Consider the following 21,618-nt stretch of genomic DNA (forward strand, 5'->3'; position numbering starts at 1 on the left):
AGATGCTCATTATCATTCTTCCACTACCCTTTTAAATGTCCTTGGAAAATGTTTTTGTATTTGACTTGGTTTCCCTCTCCCTTGGGGAGCGCAGGTGTTACGGACATCTAAGGTCTACCTAGATGCCTTTGATACCTCAGTCAACACCATAATAAGATCTTTTCTATAACATCCTTTTCACATTTCATATTGTCTTACTGGACTTCAAAACATCAAATAAAACTCATAAACACCATAATGTAATTATTAGCTCTCCAGTTTGCAACAAGCCTGTTCCAGCCTGCAGCAAAAAAAGAAGGGGGGCAGTGGGGGGAAAGGTTGTTCTCAATGTTAGATGGTGTATTTCTTCTTATTTAAAAGCTACGTTCCGTTTTTTTTCTTTGTTGATTTTTAAACTTGAAATCTATTTTGTGACAAAGAATATGAAAAGATCTGGAAGGAAAAAGAAAAACATCTCTGAATACACTAGTCCAAATATTTTAAACCCCTTTGGTATGTGCAGATAAAATCTATTGTAGTTAGTGTGTGGGATCTTCATTCTTCTGTAGTTATGAATTATTTAAACAAAGTTTATGCAACATAAAGAACAATTGTCTAAAAATATGTGTAATTGTTTTCTTCCTTTGGTGATGCAGATTCATTGGTGCGATGGATGTCTTGAAGAAACCCTTTATTCCTGCCTAGTTTTTGCCTTGTTTTTGGTTAGAATTTTGGCTGAGATTGGCAGACACAGTGAGTGAGTTTAACCTGTTGTCCACTGAAACAGTGTCTCGTGTAAAAAAAAACTATGACCTAGATGTCACAAACAGCCTCTATGATATTTGGCCTGACTCTGGTTTCAACAGATGTTTGTGATAATAGCATCCGATTGATCACTTTTCCATAAGGAAAGCAGGACAGGAAACTATCCCCGGGCTCTAAAAGCTGATGAAGCTTCCCCTTTAGTTTGGCTTTTTCCTATGTTAGGGTTTAGCTTAGCTCTGTGCTAATACTACCTTTTTATTTGTTGACTTGTTTTTTGCTTTTCCCTTTTACAATATATCATTATATCTGTGAGTTAATTAAAATACCTTTTGAATTTCTTTGCTGTCCATAGAAAAGAGTCGTGGAGTGGTTTGAATGAAGAGAAACCTCTATTTCTGTTGCTCTGGGATTGACTGGGAGTTTGGGGTTGACAGATGCAAGCTATTACATTTAGAATGGATAGGCAATGAGGTCCTACTGTATAGCACAGGGAACGCTCTCCAGTCTCTCGGGATAAAACATGATGGAAGATAACATAAGAGAATGTATATATAGGTATGAGTGTGTCACTTTGCAGCAGAAATTGGCACAACATTGTAAATCAATTATGCTTTAATAAAAAAACTCTATGTCTCTATTATGCCAAGATTCACTTATAACATTCTCTCTACAAAAACAAAGTGGAAATGCACAGGAGGGAAGCACTTGCAATAATCCTGGGGTTCTAGAACTAGGCTGACTGGGTTTCCTATTTAAGAGATGATATGCTTAGCTTCTCAGTTTTCACATGGGCAGAATGTAGTAGAATACATCTCATAGGGTTGTTGTAAGGATTAAATGAGGTGACGTAGGTAAGGACTTTAGACCAGGGCCTGATGCTCGTAAGCCCTCTATACTGGTTAGCTGTTACCATCATCACCTGGGCACTTGGTTGTACCAGCCATCCCTTAGTGTCCACAGGGGACTGGTTTCAGGACACCCCATGGATACCAAAATCCATGGATGCTCAAGTCCCTTGTATAAAGTGGTGCTGTACTATTTTCAATAGCGAAGACATGGAAACAACCTAAATGTCCATTGACAGAGGAGTGGATCAAGAAGATGTGGTACATATACACAATGAATATTACTCAGCCATTAAAAGGAACGAAATACCAGCATTTTTAGCAACATGGATGGACCTAGAAATTATCATGTTAAGTGAAGTCAGCCATACAATGTGACACCAACATCAAATGCTTTCACTGACACATGGAATCTGAAAAAAGGACAGACTGAACTTCTTTGCGGAACAGATGCTGACTCACAGGCATTGAAAAACTCATGGTCTCCGGAGGAGACAGTTTGGGGGGTGGGGGGATGTGCTTGGGTTGTGGGATGGAAATCCTGTGAAATTGGATTGTTAGGATCATTATACAACTACAGATGTGATAAATTCATTTGAATAATAAAAAAATAATAAAGTGGTGCTGTATAGCCAGCTCTGCATATCTGTGGGTTCCACATCTATGGATCCAGAGGCAGAGCCAGTGGTGCTAAATTAATGCTGTCTTACTCCACAATATGAATATTGTGGAGTCCTAATGAATGGGAGACTACTTGAAGGCTGGTCAAGTTAATCCTCAGCTGTTTGTGACTGAATACAGGAACACTAGAGAATTTTTTGTTCCAATGGTTGGTGGTAATTTCTCTGACAGGTACCAAATGCATGATAGTTTTACTCAAATAATTACTTTCTACACTAGGTCCACGAGCAGTTTAGTCAATATTTCTAGATTTCATCTAAAATATCAAGTTTTCCAATTTACTCATGCTGGCTAAACCTTGAATTATTATTCCAGGCACAAAACTAGGGCCAGTTTAGGAAATCAGTGGGAAATCTCTCTCTGAATTTTAACATTAAAAAAAATAGTGCCTGATTTTAGAGCTTAATGAATTAAAGTAGGTTTAGTGCAAGTGTGTACTACAAGCATGAAATAGCACAGGGAGAAAGTGGCATTTTGGATCAAAGGGAAAACAATAGCATGGAAAATAGGTTATTAAACTCTGTGCCATTTGCTCACTTTTTCGGTAATGTTTAACATGGTTTATTGATCACAATAGCCTTGATTTGTACATGGGAGCAGAAGATTACATTGCGGGCATCAGACCAACCCTTGTATACAACATCTACAAGCCAAAGATTTCATTAATAATTGATTTTAGGAGGATGGTACAAGCCCATATGGGCCTGTCTTTTGCCAGCTTGCTTCATCACAATGTACTGTTTGATTTATGAATAATTGTAGGGTATTAGTTCTGGAAGCTGCTACAGATTGGAAGTTGGAGGACACATCAGCGGCTCAGCCAGAGTCAGGTGTTCTGACTCCTTTTCAAAACCTTTTACACTAAACATACATGGAGTCTTTCATTAATAGAATCTGGACCTTGGATACAGATGTGAAAATCAGACAGGTCATTAATAGAAACAATTTCTCCAAGCAGCTCATTACAGGTGAACTTCAAATCTTCTTGCCTGCATCTTCTATGGAGCTGCCCCATGAGGCTGAATATCTAGGTCAGAGACCACGAAGCTTGGGTCCAGAAATTGTTCAGTGAGACACGCACTGTCCCTGGTAAGTGGGGAAAGTGTCACGTAGCCCAATTCACAGTCCAGAACTCTACCCAGTGTTGAATAACATACTCACCCGGAAACTATAGTTTTACTGCTCACGAAAACCCAAGATGCCAGGTAGAATCAAGAGATCCTGATTTTCCCAGGGATCTGGTTTGCTCTGCTCCAGCAGACTGCCTACTCTCCTATGCTGAAGGCCACGGTGTGCACTCTCAGCTCCACCCTCAAGCTCTCATCTTGCCTTTCTGCTTGGCAATTGAAGGGTCATGTGTCTTCCATGTCTATTTCAGGTGCCCCTTCTTGTGGACCAATAGCAAGAAAGGCATTTTCTGCTTGGTGTTCAGCTTGGCCCTGGTCATCCTCAGATTCCCAATTTGTGGGCCACTACCACTCTGCTATTGGCCCTATTGGCCTGTGTCTGGCAACCCAGACTCTTGTTTGTCTAAGAGGACATTCACTCCATGAGTTGCCAATGGTATGAATTTTTTTTTTATTTGCCCTCAGTTTTTATTTTGTATTTTTCATTATTTTTCCATTTTTTAAAATTATAGTTGATTTATACTGTTGTGCCAATTTATTCTGTACAGCGAAGTGACACAATCCTACATATACATACATTCCCTTCCTTGTATTATCTCCCATCATGGTCTATCCCAAGAGCCTGGGTTTAGTTCCCTGTGCTATATGATAGGACCTCATTGTTCATCCATTCTAAATGTAACATTTGCATCTACTAACCTCAAACTCCCAGGCTATCCCTCTCCCACCTTGGCAAACACAAGTCTGTTCTTTTTGTCTGTGAGTCTGTTTCTGTTTTGTAGGTAGGTTCATTTGTGCCATATTTTAGATTCCACATATAAGTGATATACAATTGTATGAATTTATCATAATTTACTGCCTGTAGTTGTGGTTGAGGCCAGAATATTGTTCCTGGGCTGCTGTGGCTTTCCTTTCCTGGGGGGTCCAGCTTCAACCCTGGCTGATCTGTCACATGGCTAAGGACTCCAGGGATCACAAGGGGTATGGTCCCCACCCTCCTGTGCTCACAGCAGCAACTACCAGCTAGAGATGATGGAACTCACACTGTCAGGGGCTTACCAGCACCCTTGGTTATAGGGCATCCAGGTGCACCCTAGGACCACACAATGCCATGGCTCAACCTGGCAAGAGAAGGCCAACAACATCATCCATAGGCTCCATCAGGGGGTGCATGGGTACATGGCCATGGCTTGAAGCCTTGAAATAGAAACAGAATGCAAGTTAGGACTGCAACAAAAGCCCTGGGAAAACCTGAAAATTTGCAAAGAGTGGCCCCTTGAATTTCCCAGCCTTTCCAAAGATTACATTTTGTGAATAAAAGCTCCACCTCGACTTCCTGTTTGTTTGTTTGTTTTTATAGACACATCTGTGGCATATGGAAGTTCTTGGGCCAGAGGTTGAAATGGAGCAGCAGCTGTAGACCTACCTCACAGCCACAGCAACACAGGATCCAAGTCATATCTGTGACCTATACTGCAGCTTGTGGCAATGCCAAATCCTTAGCCCACTGAGCAAGGCACATCCTCACCGGCACTATGTGCGGGACTTAACCTGCTGAGCCACAATGGAAACTCAACCTCTTTTCCGCCCACGGCAGGCACAGTGATTCGCTGTTCCTTCACTCCCAGGGGGGATTTTCTTGCTGACTGTAAGTGTCCACAGCTTTCTAATACCCACAGTAGGGGCCTCTTGCCATGGTGGGTAGCCAGCCTTGGCCAGGGAAGGTGTCCTTTTTTCATTGCTTAGCCCTTAGTAGTTCCCTCACCCTCTTGGCTCCTGCTCTGGTCATACCCTAGTTCTTAGACTCAGAAAGCAGTGTGTCCCATTGCACCAAAGTGTGAGACCTGGATGGTGTCATCAACCAAAGTCAGGTCAATCAGATTGCTTCCTACCTCCTGACTGGCAGGGACCCTGCTCCCTCCTACTGGAGGAAACCAGTGGTCTGCGGGAAGACTAGGTCACAGAGTTTTATCATGAGCTGCCCAGGCTTCTCTCTGATCCCTCTGATGACCCAGGTGTCTTGTCACACCCCCACCTTCCATCATCAGTGATGCTTCTGTCTCCAGTCAGCTTCCACCCTCTCTGAAGTCATTGTGCCAGTGATTCCAGTTGTGTGTCCCTCGTAGGAAAGCATTTCCCGTTGTAAAGGAAGAAAAATTGATCCTTTGTCCAGAGGGTATTGTGAAATCACATTGGTGCTATGGCCTGCTTTTCTGCTGAGTGGAATATACTCTTCCGAGGTTGACAGTGAGGCATCCACACTATGTAGATGCCAGTTCACAGAGGGGATTCATCAGGCTCTCCGTGTCTTAGAGCCAATGTGTGACTCTCTGGGGCTGCTTGTTCTTGGCTGTCTTAAGTTCATGTTTGGCATGTGATCTCCAGGCGGTAGGGCCATGGTCTGCTTGGGGATCCCTGAATAAAATTTCACAAACTTGGCTCACACAGTGTCCGTCAGTCATCGCAGGCATTGGCAAATTTTTCTATAAAGAGCCAGGTGGTAAATATTTTAGGCTTTAGGGGCCTTACGTTCTCTCTTGTAACTATTCCATTCTGATGCTGGAGAGGAAGAGAAGCCATTGGAGAATGTGTCAGTGGAAGGGGTGGCTGTGTTCCCATGAAACTTTTTAATGACATCTGGTGGGGAGCCAGTGTTTACAGATAGATACCTGAGATAGTACAATCCCCCTTCCACGCTGCCCCTGAGAAATGTACTTGTCAGACTTGAGGAGAGTTTTGGGGCCATATTTTGTAAAGTTAAGCAGGCTATATGATAGCAGAAAGACAAAATGTCATCTGTTCTAGAATGGCAGTCCGGCCTAGGTCAATCAAAAACAGCCAATCCTTTCTGAAATTTAGCCCTTTGTTGCTACGCCTTAAGGACCCTGATTTCCTCTATCCCTTTCTCTTATCTCTGCATAAAGACCAGTTCTTCCGGGAGGCCCTGCCTGATTTGGATGCAAGAGCAGACCTGCTCTCTTTGCTCTGCATCCCCTGTAAATTCCACAGGAGCAGGACCTGGATCCTTCCATAGTACAATGCGGGGCTCAAGGTAGGCAGCCATTGTGGGTCTCATTTTTTTATATCACATTATGTCTCATTTTTTTACAGAGGTCAGTTGTTCAGTTGAGCTCATTCCCTATGCATGCTTCTCACAAAAGGTGACCCCAGTGAATGTGAACGCTTCTGCTTAGCAATGGCATGCACCTTGTCTGGATGTGGCCGTTGCTAAGTAGAAAAGACCCCTTGAGGTCTAGAGGCTCAGGTTGTAGTTTGCCCAGGGCTCTCAACAGACACAGAGTCTCAATCCACTCAGTTCCAACCTCTTTCTTGAACGCTTAGAGTTTTCATTTCTTATTTGTTAGGCAGTGATAACCACAAACAGACATCCCCTTTCGGAAGGCCAGGTATGGAGAAGAAATTCTCCTGCTGAGGCTTTGATGGTCATATGACTTTTACAACCGGCAGAGGTGAGCCAACATGGCCCCAGGCTGACAGCTGCATAATCTGGCTTCGGAAAGTTCCAAGCCTTGGAGGCAGCTCTGAGCAGAGCGGAGTGTCAAGGGAGCCAGTTGCAAGAGCGTGGGAAGCTGAGGAGGCAGCGGGCCCTGGGTCATTCCCACCTCCCTGGGGCCTGTCCACAACCACTTTTCTGGGAGGCAAATGCAGAAATGATGCACCTGAATCTATGCACTAACTGTTGAGCTGGGCCAAGGAGAAGCTGAGTAAGTCTAATTACTCTTTGTGGTCTGGCAGTTTCAGAAGCATGACTGTCCATTTTGTTCTCCATCCCGTGGAGTATTCACTTGATGAATGGAGTGTCAGCCTCCACATAAAACACTATGGTAACTGCCTTGGCCAAAGCACTATATCATATGATATTGGCTTGTAGCTCTATGCGAAATGTCTGGCATTGATTTGGAGAGAGATGCCAGCTCAGACACATACCGTGTATTGTCTTTGCAAAAGCATGGAAAAAGGAATAGAGTTTTTAAGACCTGATGCTTGGATGAAGGTAGTTAAAAACAGAAATAATAGCAGGCCTCACGGGATTGTCTTTTGAAGCATGATTTTTGTAGGTAGATTCTTTACTTGTTTAGCAAAGCAGAAACAGAAAACATTGACCCACGTTCAGAAGCAGAACATTTTTAAAAAGAAACATTGGCCTCTAACTCATCAAGTTAGAACTGGTTGCCAAGATTGTCTTTTAATGACACCTACCCGTGGATTATCTTTTCCTCTGTCACCAATGGGACTGATGTCTTTACAAAGCCAATGGAAACAGCCTTTTCTAGAAATCTTTACACAACTGTACCTTTCCGATGCTGAAGGTGACCTTTCTTACTCCTTTGTTCTTCAGCCTGTGGTGGATTACATTTGCCTTATTCTTTTATCACGTCTTTTAGTCTGAAAAGTTTCTGCCTATTTCTTTTATGAGTGCTTTTAAATAGAATGCCTATCAAATTATTTTCTCATTTATAAAGCAGGCTCGTGTTGAATGAGAATGAGATGATTAAAAAGGATGATTGTGAATATTTAAATGTACTTTCAGAGAATTTATATGGGAACAAAATTGGAAGAAAACCCAGAAAGTTTCTAATTTAAAATTATTTTATCTTTCTGATAAATATTTCATGCTCTTAGCTATCTTTGTTACAAAGAAATGGATTGGGAGCCAACAGGTCTGAGTTCTTGCTCCAACGCTGGCCAATAATTCATGTGCAGGGCCTCTGTTCCACCAGCTGCTCAATGAGGGTGTTTTTTTTAATGAAAAAAACCAAAAAACAAAAAACAAACAAACTTCAAAATGGCTGGAATGAATAAAGTACTTTATTTCCTGGAGATCTCAAAACATAGTCTTTTGTTGTAGCACAGACTACAATGGTATCTTATTGTATATAAATTCCAGGTTCTCCAGGATGGCATCTAAGGATCTTCGCATTGTCTTTGCAAAAGCATGGAAAAAGGAGACCTGATGCTTGAATGAAGGTAGTTAAAAAGAAACAATAGCAGGACTTGCAGGATTGTCTTTTGAAGCAAGATTTTGGTAGGTATTCTAATTATTATTTTTTTTAATTTTTTTCTTTTTTTTCTTTTAGGCATATGGTAGTTCCCAGGCTAGGGGCAGAATCTGCGCTATAGCTGCCAGCCTACACGACATCCACAGCAACTCCAAATACTAGGCATGTCTACAACCTATGCAGAAGCTCATGGCAAGATCCTTAACTCATTGAGCAAGCCTAGGGATCTATCCTGTGTCTTTGTGGATAATAGTCAGGTTCATTACTGCTGAGCCTTGACAGTAACTCCTGTATTCTAATTCCTAACTGCCTTTTGGCAGCTCTTCCCATTTGCTTTCTTGGGCTCTTTCTTTTGGTGAATACAGTAGACTATTTGCTATTCTTTATCAAACCATGTACTTTCTTGACTCTGGACACTTGTTCTTGCTGTTCCCCCTGCCAATCATGCCATTCCCACCTCTCTTTACAAACCAAAGACCTACCTACCTTCAAAACTTAAGTCCAATGTTTTCTCTTTTTTGAGCAGCTTTTTGTAATCTAAGCAAAATGATTTTTCCCCTTCCCTTTGAGCTTACTTGTAATAGAGCACTCGTCATATAAGAAAATTGTTTGTTGATGTATTTTGTTTTCTAACTCCAAAATTAGGATCCTAAGGGCAGGGGAACTAAGAGATTAGTAAATGGTTGAGAACACCAATGATGAGTGAATAGATGTACCTGTCTGAAATTAGCTCACATGCTTGTTCACAGAACTGTCTTGGGAAACACCCAGAATTATTTCAAAGGCAACAAAAGTGTCCTGGTTTGTTGGTAGGTGGGGAAATACAAGGGTTATATCAGCAAGGCTGAATGAAAAGCGTAGTCTGGATCTTCACAAGAAAGCATATTTCTTTGATTAAACACATCAATTGGCAAAAGCCCCCAATCATGGTTAAGAGTGTTATTTTGCTGAAAACTCAAATCAAGAAACACTCAAAGGAAAACAGCCATGATGGGTATCGTCCTTGAGGTGGATTTTTTTTTTTTTCTTTTTGATTTTTAGGGCCGTACCCTTGGCATTTGGAAGTTCCCAGACTAGGGGTCGAGTCAGAGTTGCAGCCTATGCCCCAGCCACAGCAACATGGGATCCTTAACCCACTGAGCAAGGCCATGGATCAAACCCACATCCTTATGGGTACTAGTCAGGTTCATTACCACTGAGCCACAACAGGAACTCCAGTGGTGGATGATTCTTGATGGCTGTGTTGAAATTTTGGCTTAAGAGGAGAAAAATGCTAGTGGGCAAAGGAGTTAGGGGAGAGAGTTCCACGGGGAAATGCTTGGGTTTTGGAAAACTCAGAGAAGAAAAGGATCCAGAGATATAGTCTTGGGAGATCTGGAACAGCAGAGATGGGCAAGTGGGACGTTTTTCATCCCCTTGGATGAGCTGAAGCACAGCTCCCCTAGAAAATTCTGATAAATTGCCACTAGATGACGCTGTTTCCTCATTAGGCAGATAGGATGTCACCAGGGTGGCCCCACTCCACAGAGGCAGGAGTGTCAGCCTCAGGGCCTAGGATCCGCTTCCAGCTCTGCTCTCTGCAGAACGAGGCCTGGAAGGAACGGACCTCTGAGGCTGGAGGGATCTTTCATTTGTAAAACAAACCAACAAACAAAATCCTGGACTGGGTCATTTCTAAGGTCTCTCCAATTACTTTTTAAATTTCTTTTTTTTTTTTTTTTTTTAATTCAAACCTCAGTGACGCCTTTTATGTGAATAAACACTTTGTACAAACATATCAATTTTTATTTAACAAAATCTCATTTAGATACGTAAACTCTGTACACCATGGCACACCTGTGTGGACTGGTATCCCTTCTGGGCCTAAACATTTCTCACGTTAAATCTTATTTCTGCCCTCAAAGAACTGTGGAGCTAGAAAGAATCTTAGAGGGTGCGCGTTTCTGTCCTTTAGTTTTCATATCTAATATCTAAGCATAAGCTTCTCTGGGGGGGCGGGGTAGAATCATATCTTGCCCATCGCCACCCCCTTTTAGGGGCCATAGTTCCGCAACTACGACTTGTGCTCCAGGGCGGTTCTGCCTTGCATTCTCTTATGCAGGCTATTTGATATCACATGTAGGTTTTGAAGCTCTATCAAAACGTACTGGACCACTGAATAAAATGAATGACATGGAACACCTCTCTACTGGGTTTGAGCTACTTTTCTCGCCTACTCTTGGGACAGGATTCTACAAAGCAGTGCTTTGCTCTGTGTTTGGCTCAGATGGGTTCAGTTAGGTGGGGCTTAAACTCTAAGGCAAGAATATGGTGCTGGGTTGAATGCTGTAACTGTGTCTATCCCTTCCCCCCAACTCCAGAGGAAGTCCCCCAACTCCAGAGGAAGTCCCCCAACTCCAGAGGAAGTCCCCAACTCCAGGTCTCAGCCTCGTGCTTATCCTTCCTGGAGCCCCCGTCATTTTCACGCACAGAAGGGCTGCTTTTCCTGGTGAGTCCTCAAGGTCATTGGTCTGCTGCTTCCTATAGTAATCGTAACAACAATTTATCTCCTGTAAACAAAACAGCATATCCTTAACCTACATACCACGGTTAAAATAGTATCCTAGTAGGACAAGAGTTGCTGACTGTGAAAGAAAATGGGCAAAAATAAGGGAAAAAGAAATAAGGTTTGAAAACTCAGATGTTTTATTCCATGTCTTATAGATGGCAGTGATATCTATTTCTGCCTGAAAAAGAGGATGGACTTCAATTTTGTTCTTCCATTTTCTTTATACAGCTTCATGAAGACAGTTTTTAGTAGGTATTTAAGAAAAAAGGACAAGCATGCAATGACCCCTGAATGTACTGATGACCCCCTAATGATCTCCCAGGGACCCAGAAATTCCTCTCACCAGATCGGTTCAGACCCCGTGTTCACAGTTAACAAGGTTTCATTAGGGCTGAAAAAAAAATTTGCCTTTGCTTCCAAACATGAGCTAAGCTCTGATAGGGCCCCAGCAGGGAACAGATTTCTCTTTTTTATCTTTTTGCTTCCCTGGTGTGTAATCTTGTCTTTTGAAATAGTTGCAATCAGAACAAATTACCTAAAGAGTGGGGCAGGAAAAGATTTCACAGTCATTGTGGGTATTTTTTAGTTTTCTTTAACAATTGGTACCTTCCCTTAGTAATTGAAAATGAGCCAAGAAATCTGTGTGTACTTGGCAGTGTTTTTCTAAGTGTGTGGACGAGAGAGGAGGGCTTTTAAGGTGACACAGATTGCTTCAGCCAGGGCTAGGCAGCTCTGGAAAACCAGCCACCTGCCTTGTGTCCTGGTTCTCTGCCTTCACAGGGACCACAGGGAGTTTGGGGGACAGTTACTGCTAAGGTTGGAGGGGAGGCAGAGGTGGAAGGGTTGAGTGGCTAGTCCTTGGCTCATGTTTCAGAAGCAGAGTTTAGTGTGGTTAGTTCATCCCTCGCAATCCTGAAGAGAGGCTAATGAATGGTGTGCCTCTGAATCCACCCTTGATTTTTGGTTGGTGCTCCAGTCCCACTAGGACCTCAGGTCAGTGTCAGGAAGGTGGGCTTATTGCATCTCTGAAATGCAGGGGTTGCTCTGCACTGGCTGGTTCATGCATCACAGCCTGCCCATCCCATGGGTGTTGCAAAAACCTGTGTCTGCTTCCTGAGGTTCAGGGAAATGAAGAACGGGCCTGGGGTCATTAGGACTAAGCAGACATTTGAACCTCCGAGAGGAGGGATTTCAGGGCATGGTGAGTGTTTATGACATTCCTGGGGGAGGCTTGGAGGGGACACCTACCACTTAAGGTGTCATTTCTTGAGCTTCATACTTGAGTTAGAAATGTCGGAAACAGGAGTTCCCATTGTGGCTCAATGGTTAGCAAACCCAACTAGCATCCGTGAGGATGCAGGTTCGATCCCTGGCCTCACTCAGTAGGTTAAGGATCCGGCGTTGCGGTGAGCTGTGGTGGAGGTCGCAGATGTGGCTTGGATCCAGTGTTGCTGTGGCCCTGGCGTAGGCCGGTGACTACAGTTCCCATTGGACCTCTAGCCTGGGAACCTCCATATGCCGTGGCTGGGGCCCTAAAAGACCAAAAATAAAATAAATAAATAAATAAATAAATAAATAAATAAAAATAAATGTCTGAAACAGAAACAGCCAACTCTGAAAGGTCACCTTCTAGACAAAGCGCCGCTGCCCAGGCTGCCCGGGCTCCACTCGGAACACTACGAGAAAATGTGTTGAAGCAGGTGTCAAGGAAAGGTCCATGGGAAAGAGGCCATGTTGCTGATGGAAAGTCTGGTGGAGAGGAACTAACATTCCCGTTCACCATACATATTACCATTAGCCGAATGAGCAGAGATTAGACAGGCCCTTATGAGGACCTCGGGTCCTCTGAGCCTTCTGTTATTTAAGATTAAGGTGCTGGTAGAATCAACCATAGCTGCAAAGTCCAGGGAGACTTCAAGGGATGATAAAAGCTCATCTGTGTGTGTGGTAGGAGTTTAAACAAGAAAACCTGGACAGCAACTCAAGAGAGTGGAGACCAGCTCTGTACTTCCTTATAGGTAAGATCATGAGTCCCTTAAGCAAATCAGATCAACTAGTCCCCAGTCAAGGTATGTCTAAGTGGGAATCATCTCTGCAGGGGTATTTAATCCAAAGGAGGCAGAGAGGCAGGGGAAGTGTAGGGTCTGATATGCAACCCCCAGTTTTTCAAAAGCCAAGAGACTCTGTTTCTGCCAGCAAGCTCACTCATTAGGAGACTGAATGCAGGGTGCAAAGCCATTGGTGACTGAGGTCTCCAAGATCAGAGGGAGAACCAATTTTATCAAGCTCAAGGGAAGGCCCAAATAGCTCTCTTCTCTCTTGGAACAAAGCAGAAAGTCTGTTTACTCCCTGGGTTATTTAATAGTGGATGATTCTAATATTCATTTCTGTCTTCCTTGAGTCAAGCCCAGTTTTTCATGTAATTGGCCAAAAGCTATTGAAATACCAGGTTTGGAGTAATTGCTAAAATACAAGACAAAGTAAAAGATTTTTAGACTGCTCCTTGAACATAAAAACAAGTAATATTACCAATGAAAGTTCAAACCCAGCATTGTAAAAAAGAAGCGTCATTGTAAATTTTAATAGCTGTCACAGAACTACATTTTGCATGGATTTGAAAAGTGGCCTGTATGAAAGAGAGCTGATGAGTCACGAGCCTGTCTGTGTCAGACTCAGGGGCATGTCAACTTCTAAAAATTGATCTTGAATCTGTTCATGTCAGCGTCATCTCAGGCTGCATCTGATATGAATCTGGTGCCAGAGAGGGGGGCTGTTTTGGAGATATTCTAACTAGGGAATCCTCCAGAGCAAGCCACTGAAAAAAATCCTCCCCATTTGCCAGGATGACGGCATAGAAGTAGGGTCTGATATACAACTCCCAGAAAGCAGGGTAGTCTCTGGTTGGGTCGGGGATGTGCCAGGGGTGGAGAGGAAGAATAGAGAGGAGAATGTTTGGGGCAACTCTGCTGAACAGCTTGAATTTGACCTGTTTTAGTACCCCCTGAAATTTCTTCATAGGAAAGAATAACAGCACAATATTCATAATGATTGAAGCTTGATGATAGATACAGGGGGTTCTGTATTATACTGTCTTTACTTTTGTTTCAGTTATAAAAATTAATTATAAAAATTAAATGCTTCTCCAAAGTAGCTCCTAGGAAATCTTTTTTTTTTCTTACATAAAAATAAAGCAATATAAAGGATTCTTGTACTCTTACTGGTTTTCTTAATTGAAAACCAAGGTTAAAAAGAGAAACATATATTTAGTTATACATGCAATTATTTTGCCTATTGTGCCATTTATACATGTTTTTCTCCAGTGTGTAAGAGAGAAAAAGTGAACTCATGGGTATTTCCCCTAAAGAGACTATATTTTTTTTCTTAGCACACTAGTGCTTACAGTTTGAAAAATTCCATTAAGATATGGCAAGTACACAACTAAAGTCCATTTTCCACTTTGTGAGATAGGCTTAGGAAATGACTCTTAATTGAATCCACACACACGAAAGTACACAGATTTGACTTTCGTTATCTTGGCTATCTTTTACACAGGAAACCTCCAGTAGGCATTGATCCTAGCCCTGAGGTGTGCTCTGAAATATTCAGGGCAACAAGATTTCCTGATAACTCATGTTTAAGCCAGACTTGTCTTTGGTTTAACCACATATACGTCATCTTCATCTCAGTAATTAGGTACAGCTTGAAGTTACAAACCACAACCTGACTTGTCTGGTTATGTTTGTTAAAGATCTGTGTGAAAACTGAAGTTCCTGTTGTGGCACAGTGGAAACGAATCCGACTAGGTTGCGGGTTCGATCCCTGGCCTTGCTCAGTGGGTTAAGGATCCGGTGTTGCCTTGAGCTGTGGTGTAGGTCGCAGATGCGGCTTGGATCTGGCGTTGCTGTGGCTGTAGCGTAGGCCGGCAGCAACAGTTAGGATTAGACCCTTACCCTGGGAACCTCCATATGCCAAAGGTGTGGCCTTAAAATGACAAAAGACAAAAAAAAAAAAAAAAAAAAAAGATCTCTGTGAAAACTCATTAAGGCTGGTTGTGTGTGTGTGTGTGTGTATGTGTGTGCGTATGTATGCATGTTTGTGTTCTCTTTTGCTGCAGGAAATATAGGTATTTGAGGAACAAAATTGCTTATATTTTATAGAATATCAAGTAAAATTTTAGAACCATCAGTTTATTAATTTCATACCCTCATTCGGTAAAGAAATATTTATGATGTCCTTTTATGAGTCAGGTGCTGTGACTGGTGCTTGAGTGCAGTAAAGAGCAAAGCTCTAGGGGGGTGTCAGTCCTTGTGGCCTTTCCAGACTCAAATGCGAGCAAACATTAACCTCAATAACCAGGCATGTGACGGTGATTCTGAACGCTAAGGGTGCTATGGGGTAAAGATAGGGTGCTTTGAGAGCGTGTAATAAGTTGTCCCATGCAGCTTGAGGTCAGGGAAGGTGTCCCAGAGGAGATGATATTTGAACTCAGACCTGGAGGAGAGGAAGAGTGCCAGATTGAGGGAAAGAGAAGAGCCTGATTTCAGGGAGGAACACAGCACTCTGGAGGTCCTGAAAGGCCGAGTGGCTGGGGTGTCAAGGGCAGAGGGAGGCTGGTGAGCCACGAAACTAGAGAGGTAAACCCAAGCCGAGTCCTTCAGGCCCATGTGCACCATGGAAAGAATTTGGTCTTTATCTTAGGAGCAATTGGAAAGTCTATTAAGGGTTTTAAGTGGGGGATAACATGATCCGATTTACACTTTTAAGAAAATCACTTTGGCGGGAGTCTGGAAAATGGATTAGATTAGGCAAGAGTGCCTGTAGTCCCTGGAGAGGCAGTGATTAGACTATTAGGAGTCAGCCTCTCAGCTGTAAATTGGGAACGTGGAGGTGAGTACACTATTATCCTGTCTCTTCAAGATCACATGCTGTGGGAAGTCAGACTTGCAAAGAGACAATGATGATACAGTGTGATGAGCTTCCTAGGGAAGGCGGTGAAACACAAGATGAGAACGCAGTGGATAAGGCAATTAATCTTGACGTAGAGAATCTAGGGAAGGTGCTCGAGGAGCCAGCATCTGATCTGGGCCCTGAAGATTGAATAAGAACCAAAGAGGAGATTGAAAATTATTCCAACAAGAGGGATTAATTGGCAAGAGACAATTTAAAAGTAGTTTGAACTACTCTGAACTTCAGGGAATGGTAGGACGTCTGATAGGCCTGCCTCGTTGCCAACAACCAAACTGCCTCCAGCCCTGATCAGGTGCTCCCAGAGTGCCACCTCTAGTCATTTGGCTTCTATAATTCTTTGATCACACCAGGGCTGGGAACCCATCAACTGGCCCAAGCTTTTTACTGTGCCTCATTGCCCTTGTTCTCCATTGACCAAACTGGATCCATGAGCCATCATTAGCACCATTTCATGGTAACCCTCAATGCCCTTCCTCTTCTCTAACTGTCTTAAAGACCCAGTGACCCTCAACCCTGGTTTTCTCCAACTCTGCCTACTCCACCCTATCCCTGAGCAGCTGCCCTTGGCCAGAGGAAAACTCATGTCTGTGGGCTCTGGTCTCATTTGGGACCACTGAACTCAAAGGAGCACTCAATCTAGCCAGGCTGTCCTACTCCATTTTCCCAGTTTGTTCACTCTTCCACACTCCCAAATGACCATTTTTTACCTTCTACTCTCTTCTCAAAATAGCAATACCTATATCCTCACACTCACTTGGTGACTTAGCCTCTTGCTTCCACAAGAAAGTAGAAGCAATCAGAAGAGACTTCCTTATTTACAGGCCAGCATCTGAGCCTATAGATGCTATCTTCCTTCCCACTGCTAAGCATCAACTATCAATTCTGCTCCTATCAAAAGCTAGCTCTAAATATGTACAATGGAATATTAGTCATAAAAAAGAACAAAATAATGTCATTTTCAGCAACATAGATGGACCTATATATTATCATATTAGGTGAAGTAAGTCAGACAGAGAAAGGCAAATATCATATATCATTTATATGTTGAATCTAATAAAAGTGATACAAAAGACCTTATTTACAAAATAGAAATAGACTCACAGATTTTGAAATCAAACCTACAGTAACCAAAGGGGAAACATGAGGGGGAGGGATAAACTAGAAGTCTGTGATTAACATATACATGCTACTGTATATAAAATAGATAACTAATAAGGATCTACTCTATAGTCCAGGGAAATCTACTCAATATTCTGTAATAATCTATATGGGAAAAATCTGAAAAAGAATGTATATATGTATACATATAACTGATTCACTTTGCTATACACTTGAAGCTAACACAACATAATAAGTCAACTATACTCCAGTAAAATTAAAAAAAAAATTATCTCCCTTACTTATGCACATTTCCTCCCTCTTCAAGGACATGGCTCTGGCAGTTCTTCTGTTCCTTTACTTCATCATTAATTTCTCCTTCTCTACCAAATCATCACCCGCATGAAATATATTGTAATATTTTGAAATATATTGTAATATTTTGTATGAAATACAATATTTCCCATCACAAAAATAATTAAGTCTTTCTTGACCCCACATCCCTAGGGACTGCCTCATTACTCTGCTCCTTTTTACAACAAAATTCCACTTAAGGTTTGTTTTTATTTGTTGATTCTAGTTCCTCTTATTTGTATTCTTTCTTCAGCCTACTCTAATCAGGTATTTCTCACAATCACTTCTCCAAAATTGCTCTTATCATCATTGATCAAAATCTGAACGTATGAAGATTTAGTCTTCATTTTACTTAACTGTCAACAATATTTGATATAACTGATCATGCATCCGCCTTGAAACACTTTATTTCCTTCTGGGACCCAAATTCTCCTGGTGTATTTTCCTCTTTCAAGGGCTACTTCTCTTCAATCTCTCATTCTCCTTCTTCTTTTTTTTTTTTTTTTTTTTTGTCTTTTTGCTATTTCTTTGGGCCGCTCCCGCGGCATATGGAGGTTCCCAGGCTAGGGGTCGAATCGGAGCTGTAGCCACTGGCCTACGCCAGAGCCACAGCAACTTGGGATCCGAGCCAAATCTGCAACCCACACCACAGCTCACGGCAACGCCGGATCGTTAACCCACTGAGCAAGGGCAGGGACCGAACCCGCAACCTCATGGTTCCTAGTCGGATTCGTTAACCATTACGCCATGACGGGAACTCCATCCATCTTCTTACCAACCTCCAAATGATGGAAGGTTTCAGGGCTCAGCCCCTGGACCTTTTATTTTCTCTATTTACCTTCATTTTTTTAGGTGAATGTAAAAGAGAAAAGAGCTCAGAATCTGAGGTAGTGTTGATCATGCCTCATAGATTTAAATGCTACAATACATTGATGACTTTATTTTTTTTCTATAGTCTGAACCTCTCCACTGAATTCCAGGCTAAAAAGTCTGTCTACTTGATGTTTCCATTTGAATTATCAAGATGTACCTCAAATTTAGGATTTCTGCTCTGTAGTCCCAAATCTGCTCCTCACTTTTACCCATACCTCATATCAAATCTATTACTAATTCCTCTTAACCATATTCTTAATAAATATCCAAGGTCTCATCATCTCTTGTCACCTCCACTGCCACGACCCTCATCGAAGCCACCAGTGTCTCTCCCCTGGATTTTGGCAACAGCCTTCTAACTGCTTCCACTTTTGCTCTCTCCAGACACAGCATACTTTCAATTCACATCCAGAGTGATCCTCTTACATTGTAAGTAACATCTTGTCCCTCTTCTGCTCTAAATCCCACAATAATACTCCCTCTCATTCAGAATATTATCCAAAGATCTCATAATATCCTCAAAGCCCTGTATGATTGGGTTCTCTGAGTTCTTTCTGACCTCAACTTCTACTGGCCACCCCATGACATTGTTCACTTCCCTCCAGGCCTCCTGGCCTCCTTGATGTTCCTTGGACATGACAGGTGTGCCCCCTTCTCAGAACCCTTGCACTTATGGCTGCTTCTTTCTGCAAAGCTTTTCCCAAGGGCTTCATTTACTTCCAGTCTCTGCCCAAGCCTCTATATCCACGAGGTCTTCTTCTGATCACTCTGTTTATTTTGTTTTATTTTTTGGAAGTTCAGAGGCCAGAGATCGAACCCACACCACAACAGTGACAATGTCAGATTCTTAACTGCTAGGCTACCAGGGAACTCCTGATCATTTTGTTCAGATTTGCAAGTCCTCACCAGTTGCATTCTCATTCCCCATTTGAGCATTTATTTTTCTCAGTAGTGCTATGACATCAGACATATAGTATTGGTTAGGTTAATGATAAAGTTTGTAAACATCAGTTCCCAAATTTCTGTTATTTTAACACATTTCAGGTTTATCAAACACTCCCTTAGCAGTTCAATACTGCTGCTCCTGGTTGGTGGGTGGTTTTCCTTTATTTGGGATTCAAGGATCACCCAGATCCTTCTATCTTTAGGCTCTGCCTTCACAGCCTCAGAGTCTTTTGCATCCAGCAGGAACAAGAAGAAGAAGAATCAGTTCTGCTCACCTGACATTGGCAAGTGTTAGTCAAGCAGACACACATATAGGTGAAAAGGAGGCCAGGCCAGGAATTATAGTCCCTGTCTGGGCCACTGCCAGTGACAGGTCAACTCTGGAAATGATGGACAGAGGTCATCTCTGCCACACACCTCATTTTATTTGTCATTGTCACCCGTTAGAATGTAAGCTCCATGGAAAAATGATCTTTTTCTGCTTCTGTCCCTCTTACATCTCCAGGAACAAGAACAGGTCTTGGCTGCTGGTAGATCCTTGATGAATATTTGTTTTTAATTATTTTTAAAAGATCATGGCTTGGAGGAGGGGAGGGGTTATTGTCAGTGTGGAAGTGGAGGCTGAAAAGATAGAGTCAAATCATGAAAGACCATGACTGTGTATACTTGTAGCCAGAAGGATCATGGGCTTCCCTAAAGCACAAATATGCCCTGATCTCAGGCAAATTGGACTAAAACCAAAGCCATTTGGCCCCATTACTTTTTTCCATGAAACCATTTGGACAAGAGTTACACAACAGGAATTTCTCTATTGCCATCCTGTGGCTTTGTAGATAAGCAGCAGTGAATCAGCCAAAACCCCAAAATGTAATTCTGTTTGATTTAACTGCACTTGTATATACAAGGCCTATGTTTCTCCATGGGAAAATTTTACTTTGATCAGTGGACTGCGTGTTAAGCCTATGGCATAATTCCAGATGATTTATTTGCCTTTTTCCTCTACATGTTCTCCTAATTTAAGCTTGACCTGTTATTACACAGGTAAGTGTGAAGCATGAAATATCATCAGTGACACCTGGGTCCAAGTGACATTGGGGGAGGTGACTTCAGTCCTTAAGCCAACCTCTTAGACATCTACGTAGATTCTCCTAGGGTCACCATTTGATGCCAAACACTGAATTATATGGACTGTATTTTCAACTCATATTGGGTTACTTTGAAATATAGAATGATCATGATATGTCAGACTAAGAGAAGCACACATGTATATTTGGTCAACATGTTGCCAAATATTCAGATATTTGGAGATGTTATATAACTGACTGAACACTAAGTTATGTTGACATAATCTTTGTACTTCTGTATTTTTTAATTGGTCACATACCTTATCTTTGCATCATAAAAATCACTCATGAGACGTGCCCTTTAAAACAGGTTATATAATATGAAGGGTCAAACTATGCATACAAAGTGTGTATATGGTTTAACAAAATCTCTTATCAATACTGGAAAGCGTGTACATTATCTGAAGAAAAATCAGTCCAAAGGACTTGTCAACCAGAATAACGAGCGTGTGGTGGCAAATACCTCTCCAAGAAAGAGAAGACTTGGCAAATGCCTGACAAACACTTCTAACTCTTACTCTGGAGTACTTTTGTTTGAAAGACCAAGATATTTTAGGTTCAATTTATTTCATTAAATAATTTATATCTTAGAGCAAAATTCTTTCTGAAACATCTATGTGGACTTTGGAGCCATCATATGATGTTTACCATGTAGCTGGAGCTTAATTACTTCTACACCCCAAAGGCAGGGATGGAAATAATGTGAGGCCCTCTTATCTGGAAGCCTGGATATAACATGCCAGGATATAACATGTGCTGGTTAAGTGGAGTGAAGCTTTGGTTCATGACTATTTATATCATACAACTGCTATAAGGGTAGAATGTGTAAGGGTATATTTTTTTCTCCTTTTTTTTTTTTGGCTGGTATTTTTTTCTTCAAAATATCAAAAAAAAAATCATTTAAACTCAGCAAGCTTTTTCTGAGTTAATTCATTACAGAGATACTTGTATCTCCTTAGAGCTATGATGATCACAACTGCCTTTCCTGAAAACCTATTGATAACTTACTTATTGATTTTTTCCCTTTAATAGAAACACTAACAAGTAATCTGAGCATCAGGTGGGAGGTGTTTCCTATCTCTTAGTTTGCTTGGGTAGCCATAACAAACTACCACCAACGTAGTTGTTTAAACAGAAATGTATTGTCTCATAGTTCTGGTGGCCAGGCTGGAAGTCTGAGATTAATGTGTCAGTAGGGTGGTTTCCTTGTGAGGCTGTGAGGGAGGAGCTGTTCCATGCCACGCCCCTTGTTTCTGGTGGTTGGCTGGCAATTTTTGGCATTTCCTTGGT

At 42.0% G+C, this 21,618-nt stretch overlaps 1 protein-coding gene and 1 long non-coding RNA gene across 2 annotated transcripts in view; both read left to right on the top strand.

Annotated features, from left to right (window-relative positions):
- Nucleotides 1–21,618, top strand: part of LOC146405999 (uncharacterized) — a 244,878-nt gene that overhangs the window by 57,478 nt on the left and 165,782 nt on the right. The window contains exon 3 of the mRNA XM_084955716.1: nucleotides 10,799–10,906. Coding sequence (XP_084811842.1) covers nucleotides 10,799–10,906 — 108 coding nt within the window. The remainder of the gene's footprint in view (nucleotides 1–10,798; nucleotides 10,907–21,618) is intronic.
- On the top strand, nucleotides 6,942–9,023 carry LOC146406000 (uncharacterized). Its single transcript, XR_014831444.1, has 3 exons — nucleotides 6,942–7,122; nucleotides 8,307–8,386; nucleotides 8,497–9,023. It is a non-coding gene; the product is annotated as an uncharacterized LOC146406000 (long non-coding RNA).

The sequence above is a fragment of the Sus scrofa genome, chromosome 1 (genome assembly GCF_054392235.1).
Source record: "Sus scrofa isolate SSC_HxYL_T2T_F1_AM1 chromosome 1, Sscrofa_HxYL_maternal_Yorkshire_Landrace_v2.0, whole genome shotgun sequence".
Classification (NCBI taxonomy): Eukaryota; Metazoa; Chordata; class Mammalia; order Artiodactyla; family Suidae; genus Sus; species Sus scrofa.